The sequence below is a fragment of the Phacochoerus africanus genome, chromosome 5 (genome assembly GCF_016906955.1).
Source record: "Phacochoerus africanus isolate WHEZ1 chromosome 5, ROS_Pafr_v1, whole genome shotgun sequence".
In the NCBI taxonomy this organism is placed as follows: Eukaryota; Metazoa; Chordata; class Mammalia; order Artiodactyla; family Suidae; genus Phacochoerus; species Phacochoerus africanus.
This window is the reverse complement of record NC_062548.1, coordinates 90,703,390-90,727,926: the sequence shown is the minus strand read 5'-3', so window position 1 is coordinate 90,727,926 and position 24,537 is coordinate 90,703,390. Positions and strand designations below refer to the sequence as shown.

Here is a 24,537-nt window from a genome sequence, read left to right as displayed (position 1 = left end):
CGCTGGCCGCCCTTGGGGCCCACAGTGAGAGCTATGTCAGTAACGCTCCCCACATCGTCTAGTGAGTCTAAGCTTTATCTTCAGCAGCCCAACTGCTGGCCAGTGGGATTCTAGCAGGGTCTGACCTGCCGTGGTCCTCAGTGCCCACAAAAAACATGGGGTCAGGTGGCTGCACCCCCAGCACTCGGCACCCAGCCTCAGGCTTGGGCACACAGGCCTCTCCTGAGCTGCCTGCCCCCACCCTCTCCCCAAGCACAGCTTCTCTCCGAGCCTAAGCTGTGCATCGCCCTGTCTCCTTATGATCCAGTTTGCTTGCTCTCTTGCCTTATTTATTTCCCAATGCAAACTCTTTCTCCTTTGTTTTGTTTCTTTGAGTTTCCTCAAAGTCCACTTGCCCTCATGAGACCTGTTTGTGTTTCTCCTCTTCCCACCTCTGACCTCACCCCTCACCTTCCCAGCCGTAAGCCCTCCGTGCCTCCTGTTCACCCCCTACCCTCACTGCCTCCCTCGCCCTTTGCCCGCCGCCCCACCCTCCAGCCTGTGTGCCAGCTGGGAGCAGCCAGCTGGGACGAGTTTATTGCGCTGAAAAGTGAGGGAATGTTCTCACGCACTCTGCTCTTCCCCACCTCAGCAAAACTTTTCAGAGGCACATTCCCAGAGGAATCTGAATCTGGAAGGATTTAACTCCACTGAAAAATGCTAAATCTCCTGTGTTTGGCTGTGTTTGAAATTTTTGGCAGCCCCTCCCACGTCTGATGTTACAAACCCTCTTTATAGATGCCTGGAAAGAAGCCTTTAATGCTTGTATTGTGTTTTAACTTGCTTTCCTTTGGAGGCAGGGAATTGTCAAGTAAGTATGCACAGCGCTCTGCAAAAGCCCAGGTGTTCGATGAACATCTAGAACTAAGCGTTCATGCAGAATTCACAACCGTGAAGGGTCTATACTTACAATCTGCTGAATTTGCCACAATGCAGGTTTCTGCCTTTTGCCCCCTCATCTTCAGTTTTGAAGCAATACAGCTGTCACATGCTTGTGAAATAAGAAAGAAACATTCTGAGATTGCTTTACTTTTCAGTTTTTAACTGAAAATCAAGGTGAAAAAAAAGCATCGGGTTGCCTCTATGTGTATATATATACAAGCTCATGTATATATAAGTACACAGTGTTTGTGCTTGTGTGCATACTCTATATACACTGTATAATATGTGACATATTATACAACCTGTGTATGCCCTGGAAAGGAGCCCTGCGTGTAATCTCAAATTCTGCCTCATGAACCATGCTCTGGTCCCAGTATCCCCTCGATCCCATCTCAGACCTTGGCTTGCTTTCATCATACATTCAGACACTCTTAGGTGAAAGAAGAAACCCATGGATTTCATTTGAAAGTCCCACTAAAACAGAAGAAAGAGCAGATGTCCTGGGAAGTGATAATGAACGCGAGGGAAGAGTCTAATTGTGAGGATGGGCCTGCCCCCGCCTCCCGCTTCTGCTCAGTTTGGCAGCAGCGGTGATGTCAGCCGGAGGTGTCTTTTTTTTTTTTTTTTGCAAAGCCTTGCTCTCTCCCCATTCCTCAGTGGTGATTATCATACCATTTGGTCCAATTATCACTTTGATTACATAACATGTTTTGATTGAAGCGTTTCTGAGAAAATAAAGCTACCTTGTTTTTCCCCAGCACAAAAATGCAAGCCATTCCAGCAAGCAAGCTGCCCTCCTGAGAAACACTGGGAAATATTAGGCTAAATTATGAGTCGAACTTGATTCGGAAACAAAGCAGCCATTGTGCCTAACTCCCAACAACATCCAGGAGGCTGTGATTGTCCTTCTGACAACACACTTCTCCCCAGCACACTCTAAAATAAGCAGAGGCCCCAGGCGCATTGGCAAAGTCCCGGAGAGTGTGCGGAAGCAGTGACAAGGCTTCCTTTTTTCTCCCTATCCTGTAGGCGCTTTAGTGCAGAGTTTGCCCAGAGACGCCAGGGTATGAGCTTTCTGAATTTGTAGAGCGGTGCACTCTTTCATTTCTGTTTTAGTTCTTTGCTGGCATGCTCGGGAAGCATGGTTTGTGCCACACAGGAATGTCTGTTCACTTGGACGATGCTTGTGCATGAATGAGGTGGTTGCTAGTGCGGCTCTAAACTGTACTAAGTTTTCTCACTTGGCTTTGTTTGCTGCTTACAAGGGGATCAAGGTAATTCTCTCTCTTTGCATAGCCCAAGAGCAATAGCTAATGGCTTTCAACTGCAGCAGGAGCTGGTGTAGGTCCCCCTGTCCATCCCCGGGTCCCTAAGCTCTGAAAAGTCTAATCTGAAGGAATCCTATGTTACAAAAAATTGCCCTACTCATATATCTAAGTCCTTGAGGGCTTGCACATTAAAGAAATATCTTTATTAAAATTGGAGGCCCCCCAGATATCCAGAACTGAGCAGGGAAAGGCCACTTTGGTTCTGACCCTGAGGGGCAGGGCAGAGGAGGAGTTCTTTCTCTCTTTCCTCCCTTTGCTCCCTACTTGCCCTTTTGTGTGGCAAGAATGACCTGGGCACCTGCCCTTCAGGACCATCCCTGAGCCCGGCCTGTATGTCCTACTTCATACCACACTGTGCTCTTTGACCATCTAGTTGTGAGCAATGTTGGTATGGCCCAGTCTGAACAATGGCCAGTGGGTTCAGGAAGTGCAGCTCCCTCCTTCTCAGGCATAGGCTCCTCTAGTTTTAAAACCAGCGCCGTTGGCTTATCTGTTCTTCCCCAGGAGAGAGGGACTGACCCTGACTGTGACGCCTTTCGTGCGGGGAAGCCCACCTCGGTGCCTGTGAATCCAAGACCTTTAGTGAGAAGCTGCCTTTCCTGGGGGCCAGGGAGGAGACAAGATAGGACAAACCCAGGTGTGGGGTCCTCTGAGTGCGGGAGGAGAGAGATAGCCTGGCGCTGCTCTTATGACCACACAGGACAAGCAACCTTGTTGCCTTTTGTTCAACTCTGTGCTGCTTTTGGCTGCTCTCTGTTCCAGACCGCCTGTTAGCAGAGCAGCTCCCCAGCCTGAGAAACTCCAGAAGAACAATATCACCAAAAAAAAGAAACTGGTTGAGGTGAGACAGTTGAACTATTTTCCATTTAATCTGTTATCTTTGTTCTAAGAGCTGCCCGGTGGACATCACCATCTACAATCTCACAGACACCTTCAAGTGACCCCAAGTGGACTCAGTGGCTCCCTCACCCCCTCTCCCCTCCACATAGTGATGTGTCCCCCAGCCCAGTGACCGGAACCACATTGACTGGATCACATGCCTTCAGCCCTACCGCCAGGTCCCCTCAGTACTAACTCAGAAATGTCCCATGTCCTTCAGGCCTGGCTCCCTTTCCCTGTACCTGGTGCCCTTCAGGGGAGAGAGGTGCGGGTAGTGCGCTCAAGCTTATTCACTGTCTCTTTCGCCGTTGAGCGCTTACATGTACCGCGTACCTTGCTCTCTATCCCCCACCACGTGTTTCACACATTTCGCACATCGCTGAGGTAGGTACTATTATGGTACCATTTCACAAATGAGGACACTGTAGCTCAGAGAAGTCAAGTGGATGGCTAAGTCCCATGCCCAAGATCACCAAGCCAGTACGTGGAGAGGGATTTGAACTCGGTTGTTAAGACTTGGGTGTTGCAGCTCCAGTGGACCTGCTATTTCCTAGGAGAGGCCTCCCAACAGCTCTTTCTGCCTTCAGACTCTTCCTCTCTGACACATGCTTGCTTACTTGACAGCCCACAGAGTCCTCCATGATGCTCCCCACCCTAAACCCTCCTGCATCTCTACCCACCCAGTGCCGCCTCCTCCACAGCCTTGTCACCCACTCGACTGCCATTATTTCTCACTCACCTGTCTCCCCCACCACATTCCAAACTCTCTGAGGCCGGAAAAATCTATCTTAATATTTTTTTATTGGAAAAGAGGGATTTACCGGGACCGGGGGCGGGGGGGCGGGGGGGCGGAGGTTGGCTATCATGAAACACAGCACAGGTCAGAAAATGCAGCTGAACTTCAGGAGAGACAGGATCCAGGAGCTGAAAAGCCATCATAAGCCAAGATAGGACCTCTTTTCTGCCTAACAGGGCCTTGTGTATGCCTGATGCATTCCTCCTTTTTCTGCAGACCAATGACTTTAGTAGACTGTTGTGCTATCCAACACCTGAGTTTATATCTCCTCAGTTAACCAGGCAGCCAAGCCTCCCAGTGTGCCCAGTTCTAAATTCCCAGGAGAAATTATCTGATTGGCCCAGCTCGAGTCAGTTATCCACCAGGATGGGGAGGCGGGGAGGGTGGGGGGGAATGTCACATATTCCACAAACAGTTTCTGGGAAATACATGGGATGAGGCGAGTCTAAGCTGAAAAGAGGAGAAAGGCTTTCTAAGTGAGCCTAAAATTTTTAAAAAGCAAAGTCGCAAAGATAGGAAAACTCCTGATATATGGGCTAAATGCACACACCAGCTTGACCAAGGATCATGGGAGATGTGAGAGCAGGGCCAAATTATGCCAACTTATCCCATAGGTGGTGAAAGTCAGTGAATGTTTTTGAGGCAAGGGGTATTGTAGTATTTTAGAATTAATCTTTTGTTCACAATTGTTGAGCTTTGGAGAGAGAAAAAGCTAGAATCAGAGAACCTAAAGAAAAGGGACCTGCTCCTTTTCCAATCTTGTGTCTGTCCCCCCACCGCACCCTGTGCAGAAGAGCTGTCAGCAATACAGGTATGTTAAAGCAAATTAAGAGTAGTTCTGATCTGGAGTTCTCTCATGGCATAGCAGGTTAAAGATCCAGCGTTACCATCACTGTGGCATGGATTCAATTCCTAGCCCAGGAACTTCCACATGCCACAGATGCAGGCCAAAAAATAAAAATAAAAAAAGAACAGATCTGATCTGAATCAGTCACTGCTCTGTGTCATGGAAGATAAGACATGAAGGAGAGAAAGACTGTAAACCCAGAACAGTATCTAGCTGTTGGGGGGAAACATGCAAATCACATAGAAACTTTGTAGGGCAAGCACCAAGCCGCAGGAGGAGCGTGGCATCAGCCTCCGCATTCTCTGTCCATCCCGGTGCATTTGTGGGAATCAGAACAGAGCTCTGAGCCACCCTTCAGCTCATGGAGTGCCTCCTAAGGTGCAGATGTCCAACTTCTGGGTAACTGCTACAGGACGTCATGTCAGTAGACTTTGCCTCACCTGAGGAGCCAGGAGGCAAATCTAGTTTATTTAGAAAACTCACTATAACCTTGTATGTTAGGCTGTCCTCCTAGCATTTCAGGGAAGTAAAAAAAAGGACTGCACTGTATCCCCAGCTGTTCAAGAAGCTAGCAGTTTTTTTTACCAACCTCACGGCTCCCGTGAGGTGCATGGCTGTCCGGGGGGTGTGAGTTTGTTCCTCTGCTCTTCCTTCCTCTGAGGGCCCTCTCATCCTTGTGTGGGAATGTAGGAGCTGGCTCTTGACCACGTGTTTGGCTACAGAGGCTTCGACTGCCGCAATAACCTGCATTACCTGAATGACGGTGCTGACATCATCTTCCACACGGCCGCAGCGGGCATCGTCCAGAACCTGTCCACAGGTAACCGGCTGGGAGAAACTGCCTCTCAACACAGGCTTTTATTTTAGCCCTTTTGTGTGCCTTCCCAAGGGTTGGATGCCCCCAGGCTTGAACATTCCCTTCCCTGTAGAACCATTCCCTCCTGTCCAGACTGTCAGTCAGTCCCAGAAAATGTTCAGGCACACACATGCCCAGTCAGACCCTCTTTCTCTCTAGCCCTTACCCAGCAGCATCTCAGGCCCTGGCGGGGAGGTGTCAGCATTTCCGTCAGCTCCACAGAAGCTAAGAGGGATGGAGGGAAGCCAGAAAGAAGGCATGGGGGAGTAAGAGAAATGCTAAGAGAAATGCTTGCAGACCATAACCAAGAGCAAATCATGGGGAAACTTTGCACATCGATTTTTAACAATTACCAGTTTTTAGCAGCTCAGATTTTCTAGTTGTGTTTGTTTTGGCTGTTCAACCCAATTCACAATGAGAAAAGTGAAACAGTAAATGAAAATACCTAAAATGTCCCTTAACTCTAGTTATTCTTAAATTTAAAAAATGGTTTAAAAAGAAACACCTAAGCAAAAAGCATTCAGAAATTAATTTACCAGTCCTTTGTCTTTACCACCGTATTTAAATATGTTAACTCGGTGCTTTATTTGCTTTGTGTGTTAAACGTGGTTTTCCCTCAAGTTTTTACGCTCCTTCCTAACAGCATAGTTCATGCATAGGTTTTTAGACAGTAAAAATCACTGGGCCCGTACTGATTGGTCTTTTGTTGGGGTGTAGGGCCTTGGAATTTTCTGCACATTTTTCCACATTTTCCCAGCCATGTTATTAGGTTAATAGCCATGGGCTTTTTTCTTCTATTTAATGCCATCATTCACCTGTCAGTTCCTGTGCATTTGAGTGGGTTTACAGTGGCCATCTGGGCCGTCAGCAAACCCGTTTGTTGTAATAAATGATAAAGTTTTTCTTGTCCTTTCTTCCACTTCCTGTGACACATGATGAGTTAGGGCTTCAGGGGGTGAGGCCATCACCTCTGGTGTCAGGCACCCAGTGGATTAGCACTTTGATAAATAAAGATGATCAAAAGGGATTTCCTAAGTTTTTTCTTTCTTTTTTTTCCCCCCCACTTTCTAGGGCCGAATCTTTGGCATGTGGAGGTTCCTAAACCAGGGGTCCAATCGGAGGGGTAGCCACCAGCCTACGCCACAGCCACAGCCACACCAGATCCACGGAGTGTCTGTGACCTACACCACAGCTCACGGCAACACCAGATCCTCAACCCACTAAGCAAGGCTAGGGATCGAACCCGCAACCTCATGGTTCCTAGTTGGATTCATTTCTGCTGCACCACAACAGGGACTCCAGTTTTTCCCTATTTAGTTCTTCCCTTTCCCATGAGTAGGTGGCTCCATTTTGCTCAGTAAAATGCTACCTCCAGGCCCTCCCCCCTCACCCGCCCCGGAAGACACTGCCCCGCACCCGCCTCCCTGGCCATCACGGGGGAGGAGGAAATGTTCTGGACTCCAGAAGCCTCAGCACTTGGGCTGTGCTCTGGCCCCACCAGAAAGTGGAAGGATTGAAGTAGAGCTGGCCTGTTAGGTAAGGATTAGATAATGGATGCCAGCTCTCCTCTCAGTCCCGGAACAGAATATGTCGGTGTAAAAAGTGATCTCCCATTTCCCCAAGGGTGATTTGGAAAGTGAGAATTTGGCTGTTTAAGCTGTGACTTTTACAAGGCATTTCCGAAGACTCCACGCAAAGCTCTGGGGCCCCCGCTCACCCTGGCCCGTCTCTCCTAGGGAGCCAGAGCTTCTACCTGGAGCACACAGACGACATCCTCTGCCTCACGGTGAACCAGCACCCCAAGTACCGAAACGTGGTGGCCACCAGCCAGATAGGTAGGAGGGTCCTGCAGCTGCCAAGGCTCTCCCCACTGAGCAGGGACACGACTTACTCGCTGTGTTGGGGAGGCCATGGGCTCAAAGATGTCTCCCTTGAGCTGATGCATTGGTGATTGGTGATTCTGAGGGACCGTAAGGTCAGACCAGAGCCTCGTCATGCACATCAATGGTGGCCTCTATCCCTGGGGACTTGTGAGAATAGTTTTTCAGAGGCCAGGTGTCAAGTGAAGAGCCCCGAGTCTGAGGCCTAGAGGTTGTGCTTGGCAAGGGTGCATCACAACATGTGTGCCTGCTCTTCTCACCCTAGGAAACTGCCAGTGACACGTGTGAATGGATTCACATTTGTGAAGAGTTGTTGTGTTGGTTTTCTTTTTTTAAACTTTGTCATTTCAAAGGCAGTTTTGACAGACATATCTTCCTGCTTGTTGTCATTGAACCCATGCCCATTTTTAAATTTAATTTGGAACTTTCTGATGCTGGTGTTGCATGCTTCACTCTGAGAAACATGACTTATTTTAGCTCTTGTTTCCCCTTGACGCTTCCTCATTGCCATTGCTCACCCAATGCAGGTGATATTACGGAGACCCCAGGTAAGGCTGTTCCATCCGTGAGTAGTTTGAATCTGCACAGCAAACCCATGTCAATGTACCACATTTGCTGACTGTATCTGGCTGAGTTACAGATACAGCTCCTTGACCTCACCAGTTTCCTTTGTATAAACTCCTCCTCAAGTGTGTGTGCTGGACCTAAAGGCCCCTAAGTCTCTGCCTCTAGGAGCACAGCTGATTTCCCGTTGTCTCCCACCACCGGCCAGGCCAGGCTAGAGACCTCTCAGCCCCCATCACTGTGATGCCCCTGAACACCTGCCCTAAAGATGCTGTTAGGTGAGCGTCACCTTTGCCACGGTGCTGCCATTCTCCAGCCTTAGCCCTTCGTCATGCCTTCCACATTCAGGAACAACCCCTTCCATCCACGTGTGGGACGCCATGACCAAACACACCCTCTCCATGCTGCGGTGCTTCCACTCGAAGGGGGTGAATTACGTCAACTTCAGCGCGACTGGGAAGCTGCTGGTGTCGGTGGGCGTGGACCCAGAGCACACCATCACCGTCTGGCGCTGGCAGGAAGGTAAAGGAAGCACGCTTTCTGTCTCTCTGGAGGGGCTTGCTCATGGTGTGGGCTGGGCTCCAACCTAGATCTGCCTCCCTCCATGGCCCACCCTGGGCACCGCTGCCAGCTCAGCAGAAGCCAGGGCTCTTGGGATCCTGGAGAAACTGGTCATCAGCCACTGCTGCATCCTTGAACCCCACGACCACTGAGGTCCTGGACTGGTTACTGAAGGGTCTTTGGGCACTTTGGGAGAGTGGCCCAATGCTGGCTGCCATCCTCCTCTGACAGAAGACAGCAGCCGCCTCCACATTTCTGTCCTTATCACCTTCCTACCCAAACTTGCATGTCCATCTGGTGACCCCTGGATGCTGCTGCAGCTTTGTCCCTCTGGTGGCCTTCTTACAGGAAATGGGATGGGCTTTTACCACCAGAGTCTCAGAAACACCTTTTTCTCATTACGTTTTAGCTTTTTTGAAATGAGGATTCACCTTATAATTAAGGTTTGCATTTAATGTACCGGGATTTCTTTCTTGGCCTCCCCTGACACACACACACACATACACACACACACACACACGCAGGCTGATACTAAATTTGCAGTCATCTTCGAGTCAAAGATGTGTAATCTTCTGTGTATATTCTCAGGTTGGCAAAAGCAGATCCAATTAGTGAAGACATTAATGAGGTCTGTCCCCAGCCGGGCAGCCTGTATCTAGGACACGCTGAGCCAGGCACGCACAGAGATGGCAATTCTCCAATCCAGGGCTCCTAGAGTCCCATTATCTTGCATCTTCCCATGGAGGGGCCATGAGAGAGGAGAGTAAATGAGCCCAGTGGGAGGAAAGTTCCAATCCCTCCTGAGCCTCCATACAAGGAAAAGAGTCTGGGGACCTGCAGACGTTTATGATGAGGCTCATCCCATTTATCCGTTTGTCATTCTCTCTTTCATCATTATATTGTGTCCACATGGCCCATAATCTGTACCTAGGGGCTGCAGATCATTCCCTGTCATGTCAGATGGATGGCTGATAAACAGACTCAGCCCCAGATGAGAAACTGCTCTTACATGATAGACTCATAGCATCTTAGAACTGAACGGACTAGAGAAGTCTTCCCGCCCTGTCGGGATCCATCCTACAGAGAAATCCCTTCACGCACAGCTCCCGACAGGCTGTCTTCATTCCCTCCTTGAATACTTTCAAGGATTCATCCCACATCACTTCACACAACAGCCCACCCACGATTGAAAACCTCTTAAAAGCCCTTTCTTAGGTGAAGGTGTAACTTGCTTCATAAAGCCTTTCTTCTCTGGTACCAACTGTATTCACCAAGACCAAGTCTGTTCCTAGTTCCTTGAAAGAAAGTTAGCACATCCATCCTTCTGCACAGTGTTGTCTTTTTCACTTCAGGCTCACTTTCTCCATCTTCCCCATCTGTTCCTCTGGGCAGTACCTGCCCCGCCCCAGCACAGTACCTGCCCCTGCCTCCTCTTGCTCACCAAGGGCCCCTCTGACCTCCCAAGGGTGGATTGGTGGAGCCAGGACTTTTAAACAAGCTCCTAGGAAAAAGAGAAGACTTCTCCTTTGCGCCTTTCTCCCATTGTCTTTGCTGGACCCAGTGCCTGGGTCTGTACAGATGGGTTCCGAGCCAGTGACGATACCTAACAGCCTGTCACCAACCCCCAGCTCTTCTGAACTGATGGGTGTAGTTTTTGCCTTCACTTCAAGTCCTGCTCACAGATAAATAATGTGGTTTTGAGGGAAGTTTATACCATTTTTGTTATCATTAGAGTGTACTATTCATTTCTCATTTATCTTTAACAAACTGTCTTGTGGAGACTTCCTATTGTAGCTCAGTGGGTTAAGAACCCAACGTAGTCTCTTTGAGGACGCAGGCTTGCTCCCTGGCCTTGCTCAGTGGGTTAAGGATGCAGCATTGCCACATGCTGCAGTGTAGGCTGCAGATGTGGCTTGGGTCCAGTGTTGCTGTGACTGTGGCATAGGTCAGCTGCTGCAGCTGTGATTCGACATCTAGCCCAGGAACTTCCATATACTGCAGGTACGGCTATAAAAGGGGAAAAAAAACTATCTTGTGGAACCCTTGGGGGGCAGGGGTGTAGCAAAATTAAATGGAGTGAAAAATGAGCTTCATATATAAAATGCATATTTTCAGGTCCTAGATACTTGTATGAAATTTGTTCTGAGCAACCTAGAAGCCAAGGCAAAGAGGGAGATGGGCATCTCCCTGTTTAGAAATGTCCATGAGATTAAAACAAGGAAAAGGCAACCAGTGGCTTAGAAAATATGTGCATCTTATTTGAGTTTCCCCCATGACCACTGAAACTGATCCTCTTTCCATCTCCTTATGGTCCACTTAGATTGCTTCTTCAGCAATTCAGCTGTTCACATCCTTTTTCTACTGTGGTGAGAGGGTTGTTTGTCTTTTACTTATGCTTTGTAGGTCTTTATGATTTTTAATGTTAATCTTTGTCTTTAAAAGCATTGCAAATGTTTTCTCCCAGTCTGTGGTTGGTCTTTTAACTTAGTTTATAGTATCCTTGGGGACAATGGGTTTTAAAACATCTAAGCCCCAGGTAGTGAGAGGTCTGTTCCAGTAAGTCAGGCAGTCCACCTGCAGGGAGAGAATTACTGCCATGAAAGGTAACCTGGGGCTCCCCAGCCATTCCTGGAAAGGGATTTGGGAGGGATTGTCTGAGGGATGGCTGCCAGCTTAACCATGTTAAGAACCCACTACCACCACTCTAATGGAGAGCCACTTAAAAACAAATAAATACAAGTGATAAGGAAAGGAAGAGGAAAAAATATGTGAGATTTTTGTGACAATAAAAATGTGACAATACAGGGAAATTAAGAGGGCGTTGGAAATAGACACTAAGAAAATGGAAAGAAAAGAATAGAAGCTTAAAGTAAACATTAAAAATTCCAGGGCTGGAAAATAATGAGATAAAAATAGATGGGGTTTAAAATACTGGATAAGACTAGAAGCCAAGAGATTTTAAAAGGAACTTAAAAGTCATGATAATTACAGTTACTTCTTACAGAACCCTCACCACATCAAGCCTGTTCTAAGGGCTCCTTTATATCCATTCTTTTAATTGCCACAACACCTTATAAATTGGAGACTCTTATTATGCCCAGTTTACAAATGAGGAAACAGAGGCAAGGAGAGATGAAAATAACTTTTTCCAAAGTTGTTCTACAAATAAATGGTGGAGTCGGGGTTTGATGAAGACAAAGGTTAAATAAAACTCAAGAGGTAAATACATAGAACTACCATATGACCCAGCAATCCCACTCTTGGCATATAACTGGACAAAACTTTCCTTGTAAAAGACACATGCACCTGCATGTTCATTGCAGCACTATTCACAATAGCCAAGACATGGAAACAACCCAAATGTCCAACGACAGACGATTGGATTAGGAAGATGTGGTATATATACACAATGGAATACTACTCAGCCATAAAAAAGAATGAAATATTGCCATTTGCAGCAACATGGATGGAACTAGAGACTTTCACACTGAGTGAAGTAAGTCAAAAAGAGAAAGACAAATACCATATGGTATCACTTACATCTGGAATCTAATATATGGCACAAATGAACTTTTCCACAGAAAAGAAAATCATGGACTTGGAGAATAGACTTCTTATTGCTGAGGGGGAGGGGGAGGGAGTGAGGTGGATTGGGAGTTTGGGCTTGAGAGATACAAACTATTGCCTTTGGAATGGATTAGCAATGAGATCCTGCTGTGTAGCACTGGGCATTATGTCTAGTCACTTATGATGGAGCATGATAATGTGAGAAAATAGAATGTGTACATGTATATGTAACTGGGTCACCATGCTGTATGGTAGAAAAAAATTGCATTGGGGAAATATCTGTTAAATAATAATAATAATAATAACAATAACAAATAAATAGAATTGAAGGGGGGAAAAAAACCCTAGCAGTTCCTGTTGTGGCTCATTGGCTAACCAATCTGACTAGGAACCATGGGGTTGCAGGTTCATTCCCTGGCCTTGCTCAGTGGCTTAAGGATCCAGCATTGCCGTGAGCTGTAGTGTAGGTTGCAGATGCGGCTCGGATCCCACGCGGGAGTGGCCCAAGAAATGGCAAAAAAAAAAAAAAAAACTAGCAATTACATATAAAAGGTAAAAATTTTCAACCAAAAAATCGTGAAAGTAAAAGGTTATACATTACTTTTCCTTATTAAAGAAATTAAAAGCAGAAGAATCTTAGTGAAAAAACAAAAACTGTCTAAAGGAATTTGTCTTGAGTGACACTTGCGGAGGGTTCAGCTTCCCGTGGGGGGAATTTTGCGTGAGGTTGGAGGCTGCAGGTGGCAAGGTAGGGGATACCTGGAAGCTTCTGTCTCCTGGGCCATCCTTTCCAGATGCCTGCATGTGGCTCTTGAGGATGGGGTAGGGTGGGGTAGGGTTCTGTGAGAAGCAGCTGCTGCTCTGGCGATTTCCCAGGCAGGGTCTCTTTCCCACCCTGGGAGTCGTGTCTGAAGCAGGAGAGGCTGGGGAAGAAGAAGAAAGAGCAAATGAGCCCTGGGCCTTGCTGGGATGGAGCGACCTCGCTCCTGGGCAGCAGTCCCCGCTGCCTGGCCAGGGAGTGCGGGACTCCCCCCACCCCACCAACCTCTCACCCACACAGGTGCCAAGGTTGCCAGCCGAGGGGGCCACCTGGAGCGTATATTCGTGGTGGAATTTCGCCCCGACTCAGATACACAATTTGTGTCTGTGGGGGTCAAACACATGAAGTTCTGGACCCTGGCAGGCAGTGCCCTGCTTTACAAGAAAGGGGTCATCGGATCCATGGAGGCCGCCAAGATGCAGACAATGCTCTCCGTGGCCTTCGGTGCTGTGAGTTCCAGCAGAAGCTTGCTGAGAGAGGCCCTGAACCCCTGGGGTGGGCATTGGGGGTGGGTATATCCAAGAAGCTGTGAACAAGAAAACCCTTTCCACAGTATCTCCTTTCTTGGCTTATTTGCAACCACTCTTCCCTTTCCTTAGCTCAGATGGATGAGTTGAGTATGTTTTCCCCAATTTCCCCCCTCAAATTACTAATTAGAAAAAAGCAGGACTCCCACCCATGGCTGGAATTTGATTAGTGAGCTGACTTGCACGCCCGTCCGACTGGGCTAGATGGCCACAGAGGCTGTGGGGACATTCTCACCCCTGGACAGCACCCCTTTCCCCCAGCCTACTTGCACCACAAATCCTGACACACTTACTTCAGCTGTGCACTGCCCCCAGGCAGTGCCAGCTCTCTGGGGATATTGTGGAACACATCCAGTTCTTGGTCCTCTGGGTGTGGATTTGCCCAACTTGCAGATGAGCCTAGGAGAGTATCCCCGTGGGCTGGAGTCCTGTCCTTCCCCTACACTCACCTCACAAAATGAAATTCATTTAAAAGTGGAGCGACCCTCAGTGGGGAAATCAGCTGTCCCCCAAACTAATTCAGTAGTGTGAATTGCAAAGCTCAGGCATTTCCTTACAATACTCTCTGAGGTTGCCTAGAATGCTCTCGCCTTTGCTTGGTACAGGAGGACAATTTGTGTTTATATTTCTCTAGCTCTGGTTACGTAGCAGACAAGCTGGTGACTGGGAGGGGATGCTCTTAAGAGAGACGGTATCCTGTGTGCAAGGTGTCCCTTTGTTTACAGAACAACCTCACGTTCACGGGTGCCATCAATGGTGACGTCTATGTGTGGAAGGACCACTTCCTCATCCGGCTGGTGGCCAAGGCGCACACAGGCCCTGTCTTCACCATGTACACGACGCTTCGAGACGGACTCATAGTGACCGGCGGCAAGGAGCGGCCGTAAGCCAAAAACTCCCCTGGGAGCAGCTGGCCTCTTTTTATCATCCTGGGAGAAAGGGACAGAAAAGCATCTCCAACTTGGGGAAGATGCAGATTTTCACTCCCCCATCTTTGCTGCTTGAGGGAGAGGAGTCTGCTGTCTCTCTAAGAGGCCTGGGGTCAGAACCTTCAGAAGTCAGGGTTAGAGGTGGCGGCATGGTGATTAGAGGGCCCAGGGTCTTTAAACTTGAAGAGACCCAACTGACTACTGGTCCTCAAGTGTTCCTGTCCGTGAGTCTTCGGAGGAGGAAGAGAGGGGAGAGAGGAGGGGAGAGGCATCTGGGGGGAGGAAGGGGGCAGGATGATGTGAAAGCCAAGTGGGAAAATGGGAGAAACGCTTTACTTCATGTTTAAGCAATAAAAACCTAGCTTGATTTATTTTATTTTATTTTATTTAGTTTTGCTTTTTAGGGCTGTACCCACAACATATGGACGTTCCCAGGCTAGGGGTCAAATCGGAGCTGTAGCCACCAGCCTACATACAACCACAGCAACTCAGGATCCGAGCCATGTCTGTGACCTACACCATAGCTCGTGGCCACACCAGATCTTTAACCCACTGAGCGAGGCCAGGGATCGAACCCATGTCCTCATGGATACTGGTCGGGTTTGTTACTGCTGAGTCACAACAGGAACTCCCAGCTTGATTTTTTTTTTCAGATTGTGATTCTCTTTCCTCCCATGGTGGTAGCCTTTGAAACTATTTATGTATAACTGAATTACTTTGTTGTATAGCAGAAATTATCACAACCTTGGAAATGAACTATAATTCAATAAAACTTTAAAAAATGAAAAAAAGAATAAGGAAGCATTCTAGGAAATCTGCAAATTCAAGGGGTGGTGGTGTGTCATCCACAGGGGCCCAAGAAAGGGGCCACCATGGAGGGTCTGTCCTTTGGGGCCTGGGGATGGAGGCGGGAAAAGAGGAAAGTGGAAGATCTCAGGAGGTCTTAGGATGAGGGCTGATGTGCTGGGCTCTTGATCTTTTTCAGAACCAAAGAGGGAGGAGCTGTCAAACTGTGGGACCAGGAGATGAAGCGCTGTCGGGCCTTCCAGCTAGAGACGGGGCAGCTGGTGGAGTGTGTGCGTTCTGTGTGCCGCGGCAAGGTCAGCAGTGGGGCGGCCTTCTCCCCACCCCCACCCCGCGCTGCTCACAGTTGGTCTGGCACCATCCCTGCCGGACACTTGCCCTGTGCCAGATGGTTGAACCCTTAAAACAGGCCTCTAGGCTGTCACTTTGACTGCAGAGGAGAGGCAACTTGGTAGGGTCAGGTGGACCTGGGTGTGAACTGTGACTCACCCAGGAGAACTGGCTGTGTGACCTTGGGGGTGTTACTTAGCCTTCCTGTAGCCAGCCATCAAAAGTTGTGAGGACTGCATGCATCATACGTGCACAGGGCCTTTCATGATGCCTGGCCCACAGCCACAGTCAGCAGATGCTAGCTGTTGTTATTACAGACCATATTATTACAGGCACAGAAATACGAAGTAGTTTGCCCATGTCCGGGATACATGGCCAGGAAGGGGATGAGGAAGGACCAGCAAACTCTCTGACTTAAATCCACTGGTTTTCAAGTCAGGTCATACCTAGGCTGAGTAGCACATACAACTGTGCAGTTGGTTTTTGTTTTTTGGTTTTTGTTTTTGTTTTTGTTTTTGTTTTTTTAACATGGATGCCCAGGCTCCCACCCAGAGCTGCAAAATCTCAGGGGTGTGGGGCCTTGACTTTGATGCATGTTTTCCTTTGTTCCTTTTCTTCTTCTTTTTTAACTCCCCAGGTGAGTGTGAGGCACTTGAAAACAAATCTCTCAACCTCTATTTGGTATCTTGTACTTGTGTTTTAGAACCAGTATCAGTCTAAGAATTTGCAATCTAGATGTTCTCCATGAATGAGGCAAGCCTGACTTGGAGTCTGCATAACTCAAAATTGGGAGTTTTGTTTTTAAATAGATACATGACTGGTGTCCGGAAGGGTATGACACCAGGAGATGAAGACAGGATGAGGCGCAGAACCTAGAAGTCATTAGGAGAGGGATTTTTGTTCAGTATGAGGAAGAACTCAGGAAGAGTTTGGGCTGTCCAGGAACAGAAATTGGCTGCCCTGCTCTGTGGTGAGCCTGCCCTGCTCTCTCCAGGAGAGACGAGATGATGGAGAACTCTGATGGGGTTTGCCCCAAGACGGTGGAGGGAGAAAAGGCCAAGTGAGGGGCCACTTAAGGATGATGAATTAATTAGTTGTTAAAAACAGAACACCTCCTGGCTCTTCCTATTTTAATACTAGTACCAGCAAAGGTACTTTCTCAAATTACTCCAGTAGTGTTTTTTAAAATTATTTTATTTCATTTTATTTATTTATTTATTTTGGGGTTTTTTTTTTTAGGACCACACCTGAAGCATATGGAGGTTCCCAGGCTAGAGGTCTAATCAGAGCTACAGCTGCCAGCCTACGCAAGAGCCACAGCAACGAGGGATCCGAGCCGCATCTGCAACCTACACCACAACTCACAGCAATGCTGGATCCTTAACCCGCTGAGTGAGGCCAGGGATTGAACCTGTATCCTCATGGTTCCTAGTCGGATTCGTTTCTGCTGCGCCACGATGGGAACTCCAAAATTATTTTATTTATTTATTTTTATTTATTTATTTATTTTTAGGGCTGCACCCTTGGCATATGGAGGTTCCCAGGCTAGAGGTCTAATCAGAGCTATAGCTGCCAGGCTACACCACAGCCACAGCAACTCGGGATCCAAACCTTGCCTGCAACCTACACCACGGCCCACGGCAATGCTGGATCCTTAACCCACTGAGCAAGGCCAGGGGTCGAACCCAAAACCTCATGGTTCCTAGTTGGATTCATTAACCATTGAGAGCCATGACGGGCACTCCTATTTTATATTAAATTGTGATAAAACACAGGAAACCTAAGATGGACAATTTAACCTTTTTAAAGTGTACAATTCAGTGGTATCAAATACATTTCACATTGTCAGGCAACCATCCTTTCCGCCACAGAATATTTTTCATCTTGTAAAATGGAAATTCTGCATCTGTTAAACAATAACTCCCTTTACCCCCTCCCTCAGCCCCTGGCAACCACTGTGGTACTTTCTGTCTATGAATCTGACTACTCTAGGGTACTTCATAGGAGTGGGATCCTACAGTATTCGTCTTTTTTTCTAATGGTGTTTTGATTACCACAGGGAAAAATTTTAGTGGGAACCAAGGATGGAGAAATAATAGAAGTGGGTGAAAAAAATGCTGCTTCCAACATCCTGATTGATGGACACATGGAAGGGGAGATCTGGGGCCTGGCCACACACCCCTCCAAGGACATCTTCATCTCTGCCAGCAACGACGGCACAGCCCGCATCTGGGACCTGGCCGATAAGGTGAGGGGCCCCCGCCGCCCAGGCTTCGATGCCCCAAGTGGGCCTCGGAGCAGTCACAGCCCAGATTGAGGACAGGTCCAGCCAGGGTCAGGCCAGAGATGGGGCTGGTGCTGGGTAGATCAGCCCCAGGGCAGCAGTTAAGGTAAAGAGACTGATAATAAAGGCAGCCCCAGTCACACACACCCAATCTGTATATATCTTTTAGTTGCATAACCACCTATGAATATTTATGGTAAAGAATAATCCAATTAAGATTGATTGCCCTCTGGTCATGGAATAACCCACAGAACTGAAAAACAAAGAGATAAATCATCACGATTTAAAATGTCAAATGTTCCCAAGTGGAACATTTCAATCAAAATTGCAACAGGATTTCTCTTAGGGTTTGGAAAAAAAAATCTTTTAATTTGTCTAGAGTGAAAATGTAAAATAGAAGAGAATAATCTGAGGGGGAAAAAAGATTAATGTTACCAAGCCTTAGCTGATATTTAAACAAGTACTGATGATTAAAAGACTTGGTTTCATTACAAAATGGCTAGTAAATATTTCATATTTTCAATGGATCAAGGAGCAGACATGGAAAAGTCCACATGTGGTTGTTATACCTTAGTTTATAATTATTTATTATATTTATTAATGCTCACTATATGCCAGATGCTTCATATACACTATCAGCAGTGCTTACAGCAACCTTGCAAGACCAGTTATTAATATCGCTTCTCTACACAAGGGAAAACAGAGAAGAAACGTAGCCAAACACACCCAGCTAGGGACAGAGCCAGGATTCGGGATCTGAACTAACACACACTGAAGCTCAAACACTTTCCCCTGAACAAGAGATTCGCAAGCTGCAGCCCCAGGGTCAAGCCTGCCTGCTGCCTGTTTCTGCAAAGTAAGCCATGCTCTTTTGTTTATGGCTGTCCATGGCTGCGTTTGTGCTACTCTGGCAGAGCTGGGTGGTTGTAAAAGACTGTATTGACCCCAAAGCCTAAAAATATTTACTAACAAACCATTCATGGAAAAATTTCACCCACCCCCCTACCCTAAACCGTGTTATCTCCCAACCTGCTTAGTCAAGACTTACCGCCCATCTCGGCCACTCAGGGACATTTATAATAAGAAGCAATAGGTTTTGGAGTTCCAGTCGTGGCTCAGCGGTAATGAATCCAACTACTATCCATGAGGATTTGGGTTCGATCCCTGGCCTCACTCAGTGGGTTAAGGATCCAGCGTTGCCATGAGCTGTAATGTAGGTCACAGACATGGCTTGGATCTGGCATTGCTGTGGCTGTGGCATAGGCTGGCAGGTGTAGCTCCGATTTGACCCCTAGCCTGGGAACTTCCATATGCCGTGGGTGCAGGCCTAAAAAAGACAACAATAATAACAACAACAGCAAAAGAAGCAAGAGCCTTGGAGCCTCCCTAGAGGCGGCTGAGTGCTACGGCCTGGGTGCAGTATTTCCCCTGAGACCAGCCCAGGTGGCCAGGGGTTCAGGTGGCATTGCTTTGTGTCCATGTAGAAGCTACTCAACAAGGTGAACCTGGGCCATGCAGCCAGGTGTGCAGCCTACAGCCCTGACGGGGAGATGGTGGCCATTGGCATGAAGAACGGAGAGTTTGTCATCTTGTTGGTGAACAGCCTGAAAGTTTGGGGGAAGAAACGAGACCGGAAATCTGCCATCCAAGATATCAGGTACACAGCAGGTGGTCTGGGCAGGATGAGAAAGGGGTGCATTCTCCCTCACTGTGGGCGAGAATGAAGAACTCACTGAGAGAGCGTCCCTTTCAGTGAGTCAGCCATGAAAGGAGACCCCTCACACACTAATTCTCCACAAGCTAAGCATGTGGTAAAAACTTCTTGTAAAACTCCTTCCGCAAAAGCCTGCATGCATCCATCTCCTTACTTCCACGGGATCTGATCCAGAGAAGCTGTCAAATTCCTTAGACTGTAAGAGACTCTAACCACATATGAATCATGACGTGGGACCTCACCGCCTTTGAGCTTGGGGGGCCCAGCCCAGAGCAGACCTCATTCATGCCTGACCAGCCCCAAACAGCCCTGCTCATGGACCACGCTCTTGGATTGCTTTTTCTAGAATCAGCCCAGACAGCAGATTCTTAGCCGTTGGCTCCTCTGAACACACAGTTGACTTCTATGACCTCACTCAGGGCACAAGTCTGAACCGCATCGGCTACTGCAAAGATATCCCCAGCTTTGTCATTCAGATGGATTTTTCTGCAGATGGCAGGTACATCCAGGTATGCTGCAGCTTTACTGAGATCAGGGGTGGGTAACCGATAGTAATAGTATTCCTAACAAGAGCTTACAAGACATCAGTGTCCTCTGTGCCAGTACTGTTACTTTTCTTCCTAGTTTATACATGAAGAAATAGAGGCTTAGAGAATTTAAGAAAGTTGAATGTTATTTAAAATAGTAGGAGTTCCTGTCATGGCGCACTGGAAATGAATCTGACTAGGAACCATGAGGTTGCGAGTTTGATCCCTGGCCTTGCTCAGTGGGTTAAGAATCCAGCATTGTTGTGAGCTGTGGTGTAGGTTACAGACATGGCTCGGATCCTGTGTTGCTGTGGCTGTGACGTAGGCTGCCAGCTATAGCTCCGATTTGACTCCTCACCTGGGAACCTCCATATGCCCCAGGTGCGACCCTAAAAAGACAAAAAAATAGTAAAGAAAAAAATAGCACAGTTGTTCTTCAGTAGGAAAGCAGCAAACAAGTCTTAATCATCTTTTATCTTCCTCTCATCACCATACCTTCAAAGCTTCCTATTTCCTAGTTCTCCAGGGCTGCACTGAAGCCTGTATTGCTTCTTATATTTACTCAATTCCAGACCCCACTGGGTATTGCGGTCCCTCCACAGTTGGGACCTGGACTCCAGACAATGAGCTGGGAGTGACAACCCATCACTGGCCCTGGGGGGACTGACAAGTGGGGCAGGATTAAGAGGGAGGGTCCCATAGGGGCAACTAGAGCTGAAAATGGAACAGTGACTTCTCCAGCAGTTTTGAACAAATATTATGCATGCGTGCACTAGGGTGAAGTTGGGTAATTGTTGTAAAAGGGGAGAGGACAAGTCCATTCATCAAGTGTTTGCCAAACCAAGCACTAAGCCAGGCTTTTGGATGAATGAAATGGGCCTGGTCCCTACTCTCTGGCAGTTGCCTTGTCATGGAGAAGATGAGTATTAAACAGATCATTACAAAATATACATTTACTACAAACTGTGATGATGTGCTGTCAAGGAAAAGTACAGTGCCCTGCGGAAGCATTTAACAGACCCTGGGTTTAGACTGAGTTCCTCTCCCCCGCAGTGATATTTAAGCTGAGGTCTGTAGGGTGTGTGGGAGTTAGCCAACAGAGGGGCGGGAGCGGGCCATCTGCACGAAGGCCCTGATGTGGGAAAGATCTCAGCTCGCTCCTGAACAGCAAGGAAATCTGGGGTGGCTAGGCTAGAGGCACCCCAGGGAGAGGGGGCTGGAGATGGAAGCAGCAGCTGTTTTCTAGAAGGTTCCCAGGGACGCTAGGATCAGGTCCTAGATACTTCAGAAATCATCTACATCAGCTGCTGTCCATGAGAAAACTTGCCTCAGCCCTGTACCAGTGGGCCTTGGTTCTCTGAAAACAGGGCTTCCCAAACCTGAGTGAGCATCAGAATCTCCTGCAGGCTTTGTTAAAACACAGGTTGCTGGGCCCCAGCCTCAGCTGGTCTGATTGGGTAGGTCACAGGTGGGGCGCCCAAGAATGTGCATTTCTAATAAGTTTCCAGATGATGCTGATGCTGCTGGTCAAGGACCACACTTGGAGAACCACTGCCTTAGGACTTTGGGAAATTGTGAGAAAACACATGGGAAAATGCCCTGCATGTGTAACCTTTGCTGTGGCCTGACCACAGGCGTTGCAGCCTGGAGCTGAACTGGGGTTTGGTGAAAAGTCCTGGGGATGCAGGGTTTGGGAACAGTGCATTCAAAGGGGAGTCCTGTGGACTGGAAAGAAGGGTGATGGGCATGGCTGCCTCCCACTTGCAGGTGTCAACAGGAGCCTACAAGCGCCAGGTGCATGAGGTCCCCCTGGGGAAGCAGGTAACAGAAGCCATGGTCATTGAGAAGATCACCTGGGCCTCCTGGACAAGGTGACTGGAGCAAAACACTTCTTGAGGAAAAGGTCACAAGGGAGACTTGTCCCAGGCTCAGCCCCCGAGTTTGTGTGCAGCTGGGACGAGAAGCAGCTCAGAGACAAAGCTATCTGCCTTAGAGAGGGTGGGCGTGGGAGGCTTCTTCCTACCAGTTTGGGCCACTGGCTTTGATCTGACCTGGGCTTTTGAAAGGCCTCGTCTCTCTTTGTGTGATTTATCCTACCCTTCTCCAACCCCAACCCCATCCAGCCAGGTCAAAGGGAAACCATCTGCCAGTTCTTGGCCAGGCCCGTGCAGTCCACTGTGAGGCCTCCTCCAAGCAGCAGGAGGGAGAGGGAGGACTGGGACTGCCACAGAGCATACTAAGCGCAGGGCCCCACCAAATCCAGGGGAAAGAGACCACCAACTCGGGAGCTTGGAGGACCCCCTCTCTTCTCCCAAATCTACACATGCTCAGAAGCACTGCAGGGAAGAGGGAGAGAATCAAAGTCAGAGCTCACTTTTCTTTTTAGGGTGAAAGGGACTAGGGCGGGGGAGAGCAGTAGAAGCTTGGGCAGGTGTACAGAAGGGGACACAAGAGCCATAAGACCAGGCTGAATTTTCTTTCCATGCCTGGGAGACGAAGCCTCACACATCTAACCACCTCCTCCTCTTGGAACAGCATTCTGGGAGACGAAGTCATTGGTATCTGGCCCCGAAACGCAGACAAGGCTGATGTCAACTGTGCATGCGTGACCCATGCGGGGCTGAACATTGTCACAGGAGATGACTTTGGGCTGGTGAAGCTCTTTGATTTTCCATGCACAGAGAAATTCGTGAGTTTTCCCTTTGAGTAACCCTCTGCAATGCCTACTGCCTCCAAGCTCTCTGACCTTCTGCAGGCTGCCGGAGATTGGGGCCACATTTCCACGGCCATCTCGAATCTAGAACAAGAGGAATCTTGTCACAGACCTGGGGAGACTTGGCAACATCTAACCTCTTCCTCTCCCTCAGTAGGGGAAATCCTAGAAGCCGGGAGAAAGGGGTGGAGACAGAGTGGCCACAAGTGGGGCCAGAATGAGGCAGGAAGCCAGTGAAGGGCGGGATGACAGATATCCAGACCAAACGGGAATTCCATGTGCAGGAAGGTCCTGGGAAGGGGGGACCGAGCCCTGGAAGTGGCCTGTGGTTGCTGAAGGAACAGGGACTCAGTTATCTCCTTTCATTTTTGCTCCCAGGCCAAACACAAACGTTACTTTGGTCACTCGGCTCACGTGACGAACATCCGTTTCTCTCATGATGACAAGTACGTGGTCAGCTCTGGAGGAGACGACTGCAGGTACCCACCTGACTGACCCACCTCTGGCCCCAGGCCTGGCCTTTACTCCCTCCTGGCCCCATCTCGGGTGTCAGCCCTCCCAGGGACCCAGGGAAGGGCTGATGTGGGATAGCAAACGGCAAATTCAGTGAGGCCCTTCCAAGTTCCTAGTCTCTGGTGACTCTCAACCCAAATCCTGATGGGCCTGTGTCCCCAGCATACCTGTGGTAATATTGGTGAGAAGCCAAGGGCACATCTTAGCTACTCTGATCATCTCTGGGTGGAGGGGCAGGTAGGTGAGACAGAGACCCAAGATAATTGACTTCAGTACGAGCTGTTGGACAGCCCACGGCGTCCACTCTGAGCGGTCAGGTTAGAATGACCTTGATCCATAGGCCTTTTAATTCATAACTTCCAATTCCTCACCAGAGTTCTTAACACTATAACTAATCCATAACTGAAAGAAGTTTAGAAATAATATAGAGCCTCAGTCACCCTAAGAAACAACAGAGTATATGTTACCACGTTCTACACATGAGGTCAGATAAGGGGTGTTGGACCCAGTGCCAGTTAGTAGTAGGAGAACCTCAACCAGCTCTGAGGTCTCCTGAGCCAGGGCCACCTGCTGACTTTATACACTCCTCACTGTGAAAAAGGTGCCACTATTCTGAGGGGTGTGGCTAGTCTTCCAGGGTTTCACAAGGACCCCACCAGCCTACTCCAGAGGTGGCGTCAGCATCTCTGAGAAGACAGCTTGTTTCTGTGCCCCCACCAAGGACATTTCTTATTTGAAATGTGGAGGAACCAGATAAGTCACTCAGCTTCTCCAACATCTAACAGTTGAAGGGCTTTATCAAAACATGAACATTGGAGTTCCCATTGTGGTCCAGTAGTTAACAAACCCATGAGGATGTGCGTTCGATCCTTGGCTTTGCTCAGTGGGTTAAGGCTCTGGTGTTGCCATGAGCTGCAGTGTAGATCACAGACAAGGCTCAGATCTCATGTTGCTGTGGCTGTGGTGTAGGATGGCAGCCTCAGACCCCTAGCTTTGGAACATCCATATGCCCACAGGTGCGGCCCTAACAAGACAAAAGACAAAAGACAAAAAAAAAAAATTCATTTAGCCCAAGCAAAACTCTTGGTTGGAGAGATCAAGAAGAAACATGTGCATTGCAGGTATGTTTTAGTGATCCGAGGTTATAGAAAAGGCACTTATAGAGAATTTCAACCCA

At 48.3% G+C, this 24,537-nt stretch overlaps 1 protein-coding gene across 1 annotated transcript in view; it reads left to right on the top strand.

Annotated features, from left to right (window-relative positions):
- Positions 1-24,537, top strand: part of EML6 (EMAP like 6) — a 290,302-nt gene that overhangs the window by 264,123 nt on the left and 1,642 nt on the right. The window contains exons 28-40 of the mRNA XM_047782077.1: positions 3,012-3,090; positions 5,462-5,591; positions 7,364-7,462; positions 8,420-8,593; positions 13,260-13,468; positions 14,272-14,429; positions 15,461-15,575; positions 17,669-17,857; positions 19,378-19,550; positions 19,954-20,116; positions 21,902-22,005; positions 22,670-22,823; positions 23,226-23,326. Coding sequence (XP_047638033.1) covers positions 3,012-3,090; positions 5,462-5,591; positions 7,364-7,462; positions 8,420-8,593; positions 13,260-13,468; positions 14,272-14,429; positions 15,461-15,575; positions 17,669-17,857; positions 19,378-19,550; positions 19,954-20,116; positions 21,902-22,005; positions 22,670-22,823; positions 23,226-23,326 — 1,848 coding nt within the window. The remainder of the gene's footprint in view (positions 1-3,011; positions 3,091-5,461; positions 5,592-7,363; positions 7,463-8,419; positions 8,594-13,259; positions 13,469-14,271; positions 14,430-15,460; positions 15,576-17,668; positions 17,858-19,377; positions 19,551-19,953; positions 20,117-21,901; positions 22,006-22,669; positions 22,824-23,225; positions 23,327-24,537) is intronic.